The sequence below is a fragment of the Diadema antillarum genome, unplaced genomic scaffold (assembly GCF_040938485.1).
Source record: "Diadema antillarum isolate AM-2024a unplaced genomic scaffold, OU_Dant_1.0 scf00000065, whole genome shotgun sequence".
In the NCBI taxonomy this organism is placed as follows: Eukaryota; Metazoa; Echinodermata; class Echinoidea; order Diadematoida; family Diadematidae; genus Diadema; species Diadema antillarum.
Genome location: NW_027270954.1, coordinates 1,204,653 through 1,220,093, shown reverse-complemented (window position 1 = coordinate 1,220,093; position 15,441 = coordinate 1,204,653). Strand labels below are relative to the sequence as shown.

Sequence of the window (15,441 nt, the reverse complement as noted above, 5' to 3'; positions counted from 1 at the left end):
AAAGATAACGAAAAGAATAGTTACTTCCGATTTTATTAGCCCAGCGCATTGTGTTAGGCAACTAAGATTACTTCGAAAATCAGTTCAACAGTGTTCGAAAATGTCGTAACACACCAACACACCAACGCAAAGTTCATGAATCACTAACCAATATCATTCAACCATTCGACAGGTACCTAAACCGCATTTTTCTGAAGTTTTTAAACAAAATACGTGTAAAAGAGCATGCTCACCTTGGCACTGATCGACATACGTTGATCCTACGTGTGTAGTGGTTGTTCCAATCGGACAAGAAATACAGTCAGTCCCCAAGACACTGGGTTGGTAGCTCCCGATGCCACACGGGAAGCATGGCGCGACACCCGATTCAGAGCTGTGCCCGGGGTGACAGACATCTGCAGGCAGTGGAATTTTTAGATATAACAATATTTCGCAACGTACCATTATATAATAATAACTCAGTAAAATTACTCATTAGGCTGAGAGGGCAAGTTTTCAATTGAATGTCTTTTGTGTCGTGCATTTCAAAATAATGGAAAACACTCTGAGAAAGCAGGAAGAAACAATATTATCACTTCATCTGTGGACAGGATGAAGCAAATGATACTCTAGTCCCCATCAATTGAAATGTGTTTCACGTAAGCATGATAATTGTTTGCAGCTGTAAATTCAAAGTATCTGTAAAGCACCTAGATTAAACGATAACCACACATTTTCCTTCGGTCATATTAACTGGTCATACTTTTACTATTTGTGGAGATGGTAATGCGTGCTGTGACTGAGATTCATCCTTCCCACCTTTGCATGCTGAAATGTTCTTTGCACCCTGTCCTTCTGTGGATTGTCCTTCTGGACACTGTCTGCAGCTTGTCTGAGCCTCTGCGTCTTGGTACGAGCCCTTCTCACACTGTAAACAGTTTCTGGTCTCGTTCGAATAGTATGTCCCAGGCGAGCATGGCACTATTGCGTGTTGAAATAAACGATATCAAAGGGGAAACAACGTCAAGGTCAAACATAGACTTCGAGTATACATAATTATGATAATATTCTGTAAGGTCGAGGAGCCCAATAGGAACGAGAAATGTTCGTTGCTACGCAATGAAAATGTACCCCAGTCTCTGAATGTATGCAATATATGCAATAGAGGGGAGAGGAAACAATATCAAACGATGACTTGGAGTACAGTATATGTAGTATAAACTGCAAAATGATGCGAAGCCAATAAGAATTTTAAATATTCCTTGCTACGCAACAGGAGTGCACCCCTCATTTTTCAAACTATATTCAAATAATTATATACAGGTTTTGTTGAAATCATGTCTGGCAGTCAAAGGCTGAATTGCACATGTTCACAGATATACATAATCCTTTATACGAGTAGATATTGCAGTACTTTTGAATAACAATAATCTAAAGTTATGGGTTGAGAGTATACCATGATGGACCTGCAAACAAATAAAAAACTTAAAAGCTGTGGCCAGTAGAGTGCATACAAGTCAGGAACCTAGATATGACATGTGACCCTATTACAGACGGAACACTCAGGGCAGCATCAACAACAAAAAAGAAATAAGAGGAGTCTAGATTTGACCATCATCAAAAGTACCTGTTCGAAATGCCACCTGTATGGCACACACAGGACATCTACCAATATCATCGGGGAGAAGTTTCTCATCTAATAACCACTGAATTCACGGTTGTATTAACACTGGGCTGAAAGGGTATGTTTGCTCAAATATCCACAGGTGTTTCTGGCCAAATATAGCTAACTCGAAAATTGCCCGGTCTGAAAGTGTTCTTTCACCCAGTTGAGGTGATAACAAAGCAACAGCAGCAACAAGTATGAACAAAAATTCTGCGCTTCGAAAATGGTTAGAGACAAAATGTCTCTTTCAAACAAGAAAAGGAAATCTGCAACTTACAGTTGTATATCTGATGCACAAAAATGATTGCTTTGTTCGTCATTGCTGTGTAAATGATGATAGTCGATGTCCTGTATGTTAAGATCTATGCGTTGCTTACGAAAAAAAATATTTACAGATAACTGTCGTATCAACTTCTTAAACTGATGTCATCAACAATTTTACCCCACTACACAACGATCCGTATCATTTCAGCCAAATATTAGAGTTTTGGAAAGTTATGAAATTGTTTAAGTATTGACGCCATACCACAATTATAATCATTATTGTTGGCCCAATATCCGGCATCACATTCGCCTTGGATGAAGGTGTGGTCGAAACTGGAGAAACCGATGTTTTCTTCATCCGTACCGAGGTCTAGTTCGAACACGTCCTCATCTATCATTTCCTCAATGACGTCAAGCAGATTTTCCTCAGTTTGTAGTGATGAGTGGTAATTCGTCTCGTTAGCCACGGCGATGAAATTGGTCGATATTTCGAATTCAACAAGGATTCTGTCAAATAAACGTAAACATTCCCCTTTTCTCCAATCAAGATTTCGTACACCTTCGAATACAAAGACAACCGATTTAGAAAGACAAAGGTAATTGTATGTCTGTCATTATTGTGAGAAATTCTCTGTACAACAGAGGGGTTTTGAAATAACCTCTCTTAATCTCAACATGAATAGATCGTTAAAAATGCCATGAAATGTATATAATTAGCGGAGTAAGGTTAGCGATGTACATCTATGTCTCTTAAATGAAAAGGAAATGGACTAGCTAGTACAAGGTCATTTGTACCATGTTTGTTGGATTGTTTTTACTTTATATCATGCGAGGACAGCCTTACTGTTGTGCTGCTCGTCTTCGGTGACGACCATTTACGTTAGTCACGTGATAACGTCGTCTTTTGGACCTCTCATACAACTCCCGGATATCCGGCGACACACTCCTCCTTCTCCGGTTGATGTTAATTCCACATCTCACTCGAACATTTTCCACTAAGCAGTCATGTTCAGCAGAGCATACGTCTTTGGCAAGCAACGAGGATCTGACGTTCTGTAAGAATGCCTCTTGTATGAGTTTGCTTGTGTCATAATCTATGCAAGATCCCTCAAAGTAAAACTCAAGTGGAAGTTGCAAGCGCCTCACATTTCGGGATTCTGTGAAGTAAATAGTGCGTTTAATTTGTTGAAAGAAATTTACAAAGTGAGCCACTAAAAACTACAGACAGAGCACAAATCATTACACTTCCAAAATGTCAGTCTTTGATTGTTTGTTTGGGTTTTTTTTTTTGGTATAGAACTGAAAACTAAAAAAAAAAAAGAGTATCAAAACAAAAATAGTCACAAGAAGTAGATACAAAAACGTGCAATTACAAATCTAGCGAGTTTTAGACATTAATACTGGATAACGCAAGTGTTTCATTCTAAGGGTATCCCGATAAAGCGGTTGTGGCTCCGATTATTAAAGCGGTGAAAACAACACGTACAAGTTTGTTATACTGAATTTTTACTGCTCGGTGTTTCCGCTTGCCCGGTTCTTGCTTTAATCGGATGAGCAATGAATTACGCTATGTCAGCACATGTTTTACTGTTGTTGTTGTTGTTGTTGTTTTTGGTCAGTCTCTTTTATTTACATTTTTTGTATTCTCTAATGTTCTCTCCTGACTTGGTTAAACAATCCTCTATGCCATTTCTCAACGACGATGTTTACATTTTGAGGAGCCATTGAAACATATTTTGTTTACTTCTGAAATTATTACACCCTGTACACGTACAAACATGACATTACGGTTATTTATTATCCTTTATAAGTTATGTTTTACCTGTGCAATCTAAGACCGTGGAGTGCGGTTGCCATACGCCAGAATGGGTACACACATACTGCGTTGTTGCGGTTAAACCTCGTACGTAGGGCACGTCGTAGCGATCATTGCAGAACGTGTTACAGAACACGCCCCCCAGCCAGCCGTCACACGCGATAGCCCCATTGGCTGGGGCGTCAAGGCTCGGACAGGGGTGTGCTAGGACAGAAAAGTTTGACACACAGGTGGATAAAGAAATTGTATCCCAAAATTTGTCACTCGTCAGTTAAGGAACACTTCACAATAACAACGTCAAATAACATCTAACAATTACGAAAGAAACAAGGACTCAAGCCAGCTAGAGTACTGCCAAGTGAGACGTAATGTAAGGTTAATATTATGTTTGTCTTTGATAGGCTACTTACGGTTTTTGTTGAGAAATATTTTCCATGTTGATTTCAGGAAATGGGCAACGTAATCTTCTTTTTTTTTTTAACTGGGGAATAATTGTTGGTCGTATTCGTTTCTAACTCAGTGTCTCTAAGTATCATTAGGGCCTTATCATTATTGGATGATATACTGTTTTTTTGCACTATCAAGATTATTCGTATGCTACTTATCTACTTTTTTTCTAATTCATCTGTTTAGTTATAAGTTTTGTTTTGTCTCTATCGACCTGTTTATTTAATAATCAAGCTGTTTGCTCAACGTATTTCATTGGTAGAGCAAATTGCTACGAATCCAAGTTGGGTCCAACTCCATGATACAATTTACAAACAAAGGGGTAAAATAACCCATATTTGGAACAAAACATGAAGAACAATATAACAGATAAACTTTTGATTCATTCCTCACGTCCATTTCTACAAGCTATAATATCATTGAGACTCGCATCAAACTCTGCCTTTCCAGTTTTGTTGCAACATTTTGAGTCATGGTAATATTCGTGGTATGATTTTAATCTTTTCCATCAAAACTTCCTGTTTCTAACCTGAATGTATCCATGCATATATGCAATCATAGAATGATCATACTCACGTTCAATTTCTATGCGGAAGCTGCATACAGCGGTCTTTCCGTTGTCTAGATTGGTTGCGCTGCACGTGATTTGATGATTACCAAAATGGAAACATCCTTCACCGTTGTCATAGTTACAAGTGATGTCTAAGTCGTCTCCAGTGATCTCGTGGAAGACGGGTTGTTCCCACGTGACACAAGTCGTCTGTGTGTCGCTCATTAAACTCATATTTGATGGGCAGGAAAGCAATATTGGTGACAGCTCGTCTTATATTAGAAAAAGAAAATCAACGACATGGAAATGAGTAAAATCATCTATTCACCTTTTGCTGCCAAATATGTAGGCCGTATATTTCATACCCAAGAGAATCTCAAACATGGATAAGAACCAATCATGTAATCCCTGCAGTTGCTAATATCTGCACAACATCCTTCAAAAACAAACCGAAGACACAGATAAGCAGCAGGATGATTTAATTTTGTCCAGTGACTTGATACCAGATCAACATCTCAATTCCAGACCAAGTTGAATGTACATCTAAGTGGGTTGATAAAAGAATGAGTAAGTAAAGTTATATGGTGTCCGCCAATGCTGTAACCAATACCCACCAAACTCAAACGACCAACAGCCACAGCAGGATAAACACTCTCTCAATCATAGGCCTATATCGTTGCAGGAATTTACTTATTTCCGTACGCATTATGAAATATCCATGTATAACAATATGTGACCCGCTACAACAAACGGATCCTAAAGTCGCTGACGGGTGAGCCGAGAAAATCGACTTTAAAGTCAGATCGCCAAAATCTGTCAAAACGTTCGGATTTCTGTTTTAACACAGTTTTGTAGTCTAACGTATCTTCTATCATCTGCCGAAATTTCAGAGCTAAATGATCAAAGGAAAGGCCTGAAAACAGCATTTTTCTGGGCCATGCTCGGCTGTTATACCCGTCAGCGACTTAAGGATCCTTTTGATGTATCGGGTCACATATGCATGATTCAAACTATTTATCATTTTTCTGTTCAAATTCCCACTCATTATGATTTTTTTTTTCGTTGTTAAACGGATAAAGCTGCGACAAATGCCAAGAAAGCCGAAAGACGAAACCTATTTCATTCGTTTACTTTATACAGATGCCATTCAACCTTCGAGTAAAAAGACGTACGGTGAAACACCTTGCATTTACAAAGTGTGTCAATGTCACATTTTTTTGGTACTATGAGAGCAAAGAGTTTATCTGGCACTGGGATTCTGTCAGTGTGTGTGTGTGTGTGTGTGTGTGTGTGCATGCGCGCACTCATGTAGGACCCATATCTGTATGAATACTTATCATTATCATCACTATGATAAGATGAATCAATGATAAAGAGATTCCGTGAAGCCTATTCATACCTTTGACTGCAACATTGAATTCACAGGTGGCGTTGTTCCCTGCTTGGTCAACAAAGGTGTACGAACAGTGGGTATCTTCAGTGAAATTGTAGGGAGAGGTCAGACCATGGGGCCTAGTGATAACTTGGAGTGGTTGTCCCCCTGTGTCAATAGCTGTAGGTTCTCTAAATGTGACCTCCACGCCCCAAGCTTCGGTGCGATCCGCTATCAGCGTTAGAGGACAATAAGTCACTTGTGGCTTGGTTTTGTCTACATAAACAGAGAAAGCGTAAAGAAGTTATTATCTACTTTAACACATATACTGCGCACTGCCTACGCAAGCAGTGATTGAAAACAATGTCACACATATCTTTTTAGAAAATTTGATATACATAAAAAACCCTTAAAAAAACCCATTTCATCATCCAAATTATTTCGAGTCCGTTTTCTTGTGGATGCATCACTGAAGAAAGCCTTTGACTCAGTAGACCATGAACTTTTACGGGGAAAGCTAAGTTTGTACGGTGTCAGGGGAAATGCATTGAGATGGTTCCATTCATATCTCAGTGGTCATACGCAGCGCACCTCCTTAAAGGGTGTCTTATCGGAAAGTACAAGTGTCTGTGTGGGTGTCCCCTAAGGTTCGATATTTGGGCCACTTTTGTTTTTAGTTATGTTAAATGATCTCCCCGATTCAGGAAATAAGTGTGAAGTCATGCTATATGCAGATGACACGGTTCTGTTTTATAGAGGAAATGATGCCCAGGAGATTGAAACCGTGCTGAATATTGTTATTGCACAATGTAAACCGGTGGTATGGACAAAATTGTTTGATGTTGAATGTTAAGAAAACTCAGTTAACGGTGATAGGAACATCAAGAAAACTGCTATCTGCAGATCGGCTGAAATAAAACTTGAAATTGACGGTAACGAATTGGATAGAGTGAGGGAATATAAGTACCTAGGAGTTTTGATGGATGAATCAATGAGATTGCAAAAACAAGTCGAAGAATGTTGTAAAAAAATTGCCACATGACGAACATTGCTGAGACGCCTGCGGAAGTATCTAACCGAAAGTAGTGCTAAAATCCTGGCAAACTCATTAATCCTACCGTACGTTGATTATTGTTCTTGTGCATGGTCAAACTGCTCACAAAGTCTTAAAGATGTGCTTATCAAACAACACAAGAAAATGGCCAGAGTGGTATGGAGAGTGGATCACACAGTGCCAACCAGCCAGGTGCTTGGAAGGTTACGTTGGACGACGCTTGAAGAGAGGTGGCGTTTTAACACTTGTAAAGCAGTCTTTAAGACACTTCATGGAAGCACGCCCGAATATGTACGAGAACTCATTACGCCCCTTGGAAACACACATTCTTATAGTACGCGAAGCGCAATTAATAATGGCCTAATAATTCCACAAGTAAAAACTCAAGCAGGAAAAAAAAAAAAACGTTTTCACACTATGCATCATGTATTTGGAATCAGCTCCCCGCTCAAGTCTGAAACGCCACCTCCCTTCAAGCGTTCGTAACAGCATACGTATCTCACTTGGGGTAGAATTCTTTTATTATTGATATTTTTGTATAATGTTAAGGTATCATTTTCCCAATAATGTGAGCTTGTGTATTATTATCGCCAAAGATTAATTTTGCATTTATATATTCATATAGAGTATTGATATTGTGTTGATGTTATGATGTAAAAAGGGATGTCCTTGATTTGTTATTTTGTGTATGTTGACCTGTAAGTTATTTTGTCATTCTGTTGCAGGGCCCCCTAGGATAACAGTGTGTAAACCACTGATGGGGCTACCCTGGGTAAAGAAAATTGAATAAAATAAAATAAATAAATAAATAAATAAATAAGCCCTATATTCAAATTGATTTGGAACTATTAAAGGTAAAAAGCTCCGCTCTTGGTACTGCACACACATTAACACGACCCTTAGACCAAAGGGAATGGCGCTAAACAACCTTGCTCCAGAAACTGTCAAAAGGTCTGCGTTACATACATCTCGGTGTGTACAAGTTACAAGCTGGTTACCAGGTATTTGAGCGCATATCACATACACAATAGGGAGCTTTAGATTTGCGGCGCGAACGTTTGAGACGACGAGTGCGTTGGACATTCCCCTCTCCCCTTGCGTCGTGCAGAAAAGTAGATTATGCTGGGACGCAACGTATAAGAAAATAAATTGGTGCCCCATATGATCGGTGCATGAAGTAGCTCTCTATCTCGTGAATTGAGCGGACGTAAAAATAACCCAGAACGCGTCGTGACAAAGTAAGACGACGCGAGCTAAAAATAGATCGACTTGATGCGCGTTTTTGTGCATGAGCAGAACACGTTTTTTTTTCGTTTTTTTTTCCTCTGAACGTCCCCGACGCAAAAATCTAAAGCTCCCTTACATGTCATGTTCTGGCACAAGCGCACATTCCTTGACGTACACAAATATTTTGACACCAAGTGGATAGGTATACAAGTATTGTAAAATAAGAGAGATCTGTCTGGACTTCTCTTTAGTCACTGACCCTCGCATCGTGCGGCGGACAAGGCATCGAGTGTCCTGGTCCACCGTCCGTCTTCTCGGCACATCAACACGGCTTCGTCATCTATCAGAGTGAGTCCGACGTGACAATAGAGGGCGCACTGCGTGCCCTGCCTGACACCTGTCGGGTCAAGGCAGGTAAGTGGGTTCACCTGTACATCCTCTGGAAGATGGAGCGGCGGGCATCTCACGTCTGCTCAATTGATGACATAAAAAATAGAATTAGATGGTCGTAACAACTATGATGTCAATAATATTTAAGGACAACAGATTGTCTCAACTTTTGGGATAGCTGATCAACTGACTTTGCGAAGTAGTGATATTAGGGTGAAAGTGTATGATTTCTTGTATTCAATCAAGCATCTACACGAATTTCTTGCATAAGTATTCTATTGCATTGTGTCTGCGTAGTGCTCTCTCTTTTTGTTAAATCTGGTGTTAAATACTGAAAACTGTTTTTTTTTTGGGTATTTGTTTGCGCAAAGCTTTCTTAACAGAGTTTCGTAATCTGTAAAAAAGATGTGTCCCCCTAATAGATTCATGACAAAACATTTTTGCAAGCAGCACAATAACGTACTACATGGAACAGCGACAAAATTCGTCATTCGGAGTAATTCGGCAGCTGGACTTCATTTTAATTTTTCATTTATATTATTATTACTTTTTGTAGGGTGTAACAATATTCTGTACTTGATATAAAAAGTCAAATGCTAGCCATGAATGACTTTATCTAATGAGAGGACCTACAAGAGAAATTACTATCTGAACTGATTTAAACAGTAATATTAATGTGGATTATCTAAGGTTAGTCAAGAACAATCGACATGTCTACCTTGGCATAATGGCGCTTCCTCCACATCCCAGTACATCATGGTTCCATCAAATTCACAAGTGATGACACTGGAACCAATCAGCTGATAACCACGTGAACACGCCACGTGACAACTTGAACCCCAGGCTGTACTACAAGTGCCGTTGAAGAAGCTCCTTGCAGGCAAATCGTACTGGCGACATCTGCGCACTGTATTTGAAATCAGATAGAGATATGAAAGAAGTGATACTAGAATTTTTGATTGGACATGATATGATAAAGAAATTGGATCAAGCATGCCAACTCACAGAAAATAACTAGAAAATAACAATAAAAATTAACAACTTAGTTCCTTAAAACATCTTGTACTCATGTAAGCGTTATGTATATTGCTTTGTATGACTTTATGTGGAAATAAAAAAGAAGTCACTTGAATTGAATTGAAGAGAACTTTATCATTATATGACAATTCCGTTTTATCTCTAATAGTCATTTATATTTGCCATGTATCCTGTCAAAAATGTTTTTTTTTTTGACAGGATTTTTACCAATAATGTATTCAGCGACAGTTATCAATATCTCAATAAGTAAATTTGAAGATAGAAGCAAAAAGAATGGATTTCTTTGTTAGTTTTTAGCAAACAGGCTGTACACTGAGAAGCCATGAGAAAGGGCTAAACTATAACATTGCGTGGGTATCGTATCAAAAGAATGTGTGTTCTTTCAGAGGCTCACTCCATCGAATGTGAAGAATTCCACTGGCCAACAGGTTTAGAGTTAGCTTGATAACATCAGCTGTCCAACGAAAGTTCTAAATTTTTGGAAACATTTTACTTGCCACCTAACTGAAAACCAAGTATTCATATGTATGACACCACAGGTCCTTGAAGGTGTATGCCAATTCATTTATAGAGGAAAGATATTTTCTCTCTTTCTCTTCTTTCTTTAAAACAACTACAAAGATATTGAGAATAGTGCGAGACTTAAATGAAAAGCTTTCTTGTTTTTACGTAAGATCCCATATCAAGACTCTGCTTTCAATAATCTACCTCGAACGTCGACATCAAAGGAACAAGTGGCTTCATTGTCCGCCTCGTCTTTGGCCCGGCAGTTGATCTCGTAGTCTCCCTCAACGAAGACACCTTCTTGCCTGTCACAGGACAGCGAGGGTGACGTCGGACCATTATCCACGGCGGACACATTCCACGAGACATTGACCTCAGTTGACCGACGTGGAGCGTACGTCACGAAATCGGCAGGGCATGGTGTGAATTTGGGCTCTTCGACATCTGTAGTAGGACAATCAACCCATTTAAAAGAAAATACCTCATTCAAATCATATTTCAAGAGTAGCGATAATAATACATGTACCTTCAATGATGATGACAAAGATGATGATAATGATATGCAAAATGATAGAAGCAATAATAAGAACTACAAGAATGATTTCATAAAAATAAAAAATATAAACAGTAACAACGATTAACATACTGTTTGTCCCCAAGTGACTAATGATATCTAAGTGAATCAAAAGGGAATGGTTGACTATTGAAGGACAATTCTATGTCATTATCATATTATTTGCTACTGTTAGGGATAGTGTATTTGAGAGCTTTATATTTGGCAGATTTGATATTGCCGCTTGAAATGATAGCCAGCGAGTAAATACAATTGACACAAAAATGCGACTGACACTGAATTTACTTTACCTCAAATAATTAAATAATAATAGCTAGTTTTTATATAGCAAATTTCACACTTGTTAAGTATCTACCCTAACAGCTCACTATACCATAAAGATCTGAACATTTCAAAAGCATGGAGTACGTTTCTCTGTAATGACAGGAAAGTGATTCAAACATTGATCAAAATGTTTGAAGTTTAATGACTATTCATTGGATTATGATTAATTAAGCGACTAATTCAAACTACATTGTTCACAAGAGAAATTTGGTAAGTTTGCTACAAATCTGCACCAAAATTGTTTGCTTGCACCAAAGACATCGGAAGCTAGAAACACTATCCTCCCATTTCTGTTCTTACCCTCCTCCTTGTCCTTGAAAAATAAAACGACAGAGGACTTTCTGGTTTGTAGAAATATATCCAACAACGAAAATCTCCCAGATTATTCGACTGATGTTCAATGAAAAAGAAATTGGTACGAAAAGTAACTACGGGGTTAAACATAGAATCCAGTGAAAATACACTAGCATGACCGTAAGAAAGAAGGTGAAAATTACAGTGAATTTAAGTAACCACTGAGCGATACCTTGGCAGGTGACAGCCGAAATGTCGGTTGGAAACCACAAGCCGTTACCCTGACAAGTTAGGATCGACGATGACAGTGGAGTAACTCGGAAACCTCTAACATCGCATGATATCATGCAGACGTCACCGAAACTTGGATTCGTCGAGCACTGTCCAACAGTAACACCACTCTCCGCGGCGGGGTTTAAAGCTGGACATGCCGTGGCTGTGTGTAAAAATATCAAAGATGTTTTTGATTTTTTTTTATTCGTCAGATCTTAAACAGAAACTGTATGCAGAAGTTTACATTATTATCGTACATTACTCGATAAGCTGTTTGACTAATATCAGAAATGTAGAGCCTACATAATTACATGACATCTGAATGCACTTCACAGAAAGAATGAAGCAACAATAAATCTGTACCGTTCAATACAAATGATATATCAACGAAATATACAGTATATCCCCCCCAAAAAAAACTACAATCCACTTTTCGCACTGATAACACCCAATAAGACTAAACCATCTAAATGCTACTTCAGAGTCTTAAAATATAACATCTTAGCTCTATTTTGCAGAAAACTCCATTCAATTTGGTTAAGCGGTCACAGAGAAATGTGGATTGTTGTAAAGCATGTCATGAGTCTGATTTTTCTAAGTTTAGCACTTCGATGCTGTTGCAAATGCAAATTTATGTGTGAACACAATAGACAGAACTTGGATGGAAGAAACTTCTGACATGCTCTAGAAAATTCCTCATTTCTTTTTGACCACTTAAGCAAATCGAATGGGGTTTTCTGTAAGATGTGGGCAATGATTTATAGTTTCATACTCTGTAATTGCATTTGGATTGATTCACTATTTTTAAAGCTGCCACTGCGGAGGGCACCGTTGTATTTTTTTTATTTATTTTTATTTATTTTATTTATTTATTTAATTTTTTTTTTTTTTGGGGGGGGGGGGGACATATACGGTATATGCTTAGCCATTTTCTACTCAAAATCTGTAATCTGCACAACTGTGGATCAGTTTACGAATCAACCGTGGCTAATCATAGTCATTATTAACCTGGTATTTATGGATTTTGAGAACTTTCCCCATAGACATGACGATATGACGGGAATGGTTCATGCTTGACTTGTTTGAGGACTGGAATCTGCTTTTAGTAGCACGCCCTCACCTCGGCAAGAGAAGTTGTTACTCGACCACGTGCCGTCTGCTTGGCAGATGGCACTACTCTCACCAACACCCTCAAAGCCGTAGGGACAGTAGAAGTAGCAGCGGGTCCCGAACACCTCAGAGTACGGAGGGCTCCGCGGGCAGCCAGACTTGATGACGTCAGGTGGCAGGGTAAGGGCTGGACAGGTTTTAGCTGATGACAGATACAACGCAAGAAGTATGTTTGTTTCTTCATTTGCAGACATCACAGAATGTCATTATATGTGACACTTCCATTTTTCATCATGTAGAAAAAGTTTCTGTCACGTGTCTTGCTGATACCTTGATAGATTTTACAACAATTTTCGTTTTTAAGACGTGGTCCTCGACATAAAGCTAACTTTCGGGTACACATATATTGAGTTTGCTACCACAACTTTGGCTAACAATATGAACCGTCACTCATACACAGTCTATTAATTTTGTAGTGTCATTGCGACGAAGCTATTTTAGCTAGTTATCGCCTATGTCTCTCTGGTGAACAACGTACTGCGTAACATTACAAAATCTGACAAAGAATGAAACATTTGATGATTGTTGTACTCGTTATGAATATCTGTTCATAGTATTTCATTCATCAAAACTCTTCTTAAGGGTGATTTGCTTTATTTCACAACTGGTTAATTTTCTGTCATGTTAAGTCATTTTGAAAGTTTTACGTAATGTATAGTGGTATGTACTATTTATATTTGGGGGACTGCATCATACAGTTGGCTTCCTACTAGCCCCTCAACTTTCATTTACAGTCTTTTATCATACAAGCTGTGTTTTAAAGGGATCGTATAGTTTTGGTTGAGACCTAATTTCAGGTGTCTAACATGACTTCTGTGAGATGAGAAACCTCTTTTGAAATATGAAAGAGCATGTAATTCCATGAGTAATTCAACGTTTATTTGATGAAAATTGGTTTTGAAATGGCTGAGATATCCAAAACCGAGCGATTTTAATAAGTTTGGGACCAACACTTTATTACGATCGCTTTGTTTTACTTTGTTTTTGGATGTTTCAGTCATTCCAAACCCGATTTTCATCAAATAAACTTTGAATTCCTCGTAAAATGGTACGCTCTGTACTATTTCATAAATGTTCTCTTGGTATCTCGCAAAAACTTAAAAGCCCAGTTCTCATCTCCACCAATACTGTACCATCCCTTTAATATGGAATTACATGCATGTTACATGAAATATATTATTTTGTCGTTTGTAATTATACATGTATACGTATTGTTTGGACTTGAAAACAAAGAAAAAAGAAAAACAAAACGAGTCATCCATAGAATAGAGAAGACACATGTGAGTGTCTCTCTGTGTGTATAATTAATTTGAACATGTCCTCTTCCCTTTGATGATTTCCTACCTTGACATTTTGGCTGAGTCCCATCCCACGAGGCAGGTGCTTGGCCGCCATGCAGTTCGCACGACCTGTTTGAGGGTCCAGTCAGCTCGTAACCCTCGTTACATTGGAACGAGCAAACCGAGCCGAAGATACGCGAAGTGCAGTCGATGAGAGAACCGTGGGAGGGCGCTTGCAGAGGCGGACACCTGAAAACTGCACGAACCAACATCAAGGATCATAATTTTTATAGTTATGTGTGAATTATGGCGTGTATGTACCAGCATTAATGGTAAAGTGAATATTAATAACCTATAGCCCATTGAAAGTTGAATGAATATGAGCTTACTTAAAAACAAGAAGGACCAACGATTATGTATAGGTCCTACATCAAATAAAAAAAGAATACACTATGTAGCTTGCAATATCCTACAAAAATCCTGAAAACGTCAGGCAAAATCGCCCAGCAAGATTTTGTCGAGTAATAGAGGAATCTCCTTATCTTTTCTAGGTCTCTACAACACACCTGTATACGAAGTGTCTGTGCTAACTATTAAACTAAAATGGTTGCTGGATGTCACTGCCTGTTTAAAATTACATCCTGACACCCGGGATACAAGAACGCACCCGTAACGGAGACATAGATGTCACAAATAGCCGAGTTTCCTTCCGGGTCAGTGGCTGTGTACGTGACAGACGTTGCTCCTTCTGGATATTCGTTCCGAGGTGAAACACCAGGAAGGCTAGAAGAATAGCAGGGATTTTTTGTCACCGTCTCTTGAATATATGTTTTTGACTGAATGCTAACCATCAATTCACAATATTTTCTATCGGAGAAACACGCAAAATAGGAACTTGATCGTTTGATAATCGTTATCTCGATGTAGGAATTGAGGAAAAGGGCATCTATATAGCGTCTGACTTACGGGTGACATGATTATACATCATCGTCCTAGGAATGAGTATCATTTTGCAAAATCTGGTATTATAGTGTAGCACTCTCATTTCTCTTTTTACATACACATGTATTGACTGTGGACGGAAAATGTAAATAAAGAGTTAAAAGAAGCACAAATACAATGTCTGTTAGCTAGATATTTTAACGAATTGCACGATACTTTCCTCCATCCTATATTCCCTTTTAGCAGGTATTCATCACAGTTAACGGTCCTATTAAAG

At 38.6% G+C, this 15,441-nt stretch overlaps 1 protein-coding gene across 1 annotated transcript in view; it reads right to left on the bottom strand.

Annotated features, from left to right (window-relative positions):
• Positions 1-15,441, bottom strand: part of LOC139716423 (uncharacterized) — a 119,615-nt gene that overhangs the window by 24,031 nt on the left and 80,143 nt on the right. Inside the window, exons 19-32 of the mRNA XM_071627968.1 lie at positions 14,890-15,005; positions 14,287-14,478; positions 12,893-13,084; positions 11,732-11,935; positions 10,512-10,751; positions 9,484-9,672; positions 8,635-8,844; positions 6,122-6,370; positions 4,749-4,994; positions 3,732-3,929; positions 2,754-3,066; positions 2,172-2,416; positions 799-960; positions 234-395 (exon numbers count right to left, since the gene is read on the bottom strand). Of these exons, the coding sequence (XP_071484069.1) occupies positions 234-395; positions 799-960; positions 2,172-2,416; positions 2,754-3,066; positions 3,732-3,929; positions 4,749-4,994; positions 6,122-6,370; positions 8,635-8,844; positions 9,484-9,672; positions 10,512-10,751; positions 11,732-11,935; positions 12,893-13,084; positions 14,287-14,478; positions 14,890-15,005 (2,918 nt within the window). The remainder of the gene's footprint in view (positions 1-233; positions 396-798; positions 961-2,171; positions 2,417-2,753; positions 3,067-3,731; positions 3,930-4,748; positions 4,995-6,121; positions 6,371-8,634; positions 8,845-9,483; positions 9,673-10,511; positions 10,752-11,731; positions 11,936-12,892; positions 13,085-14,286; positions 14,479-14,889; positions 15,006-15,441) is intronic.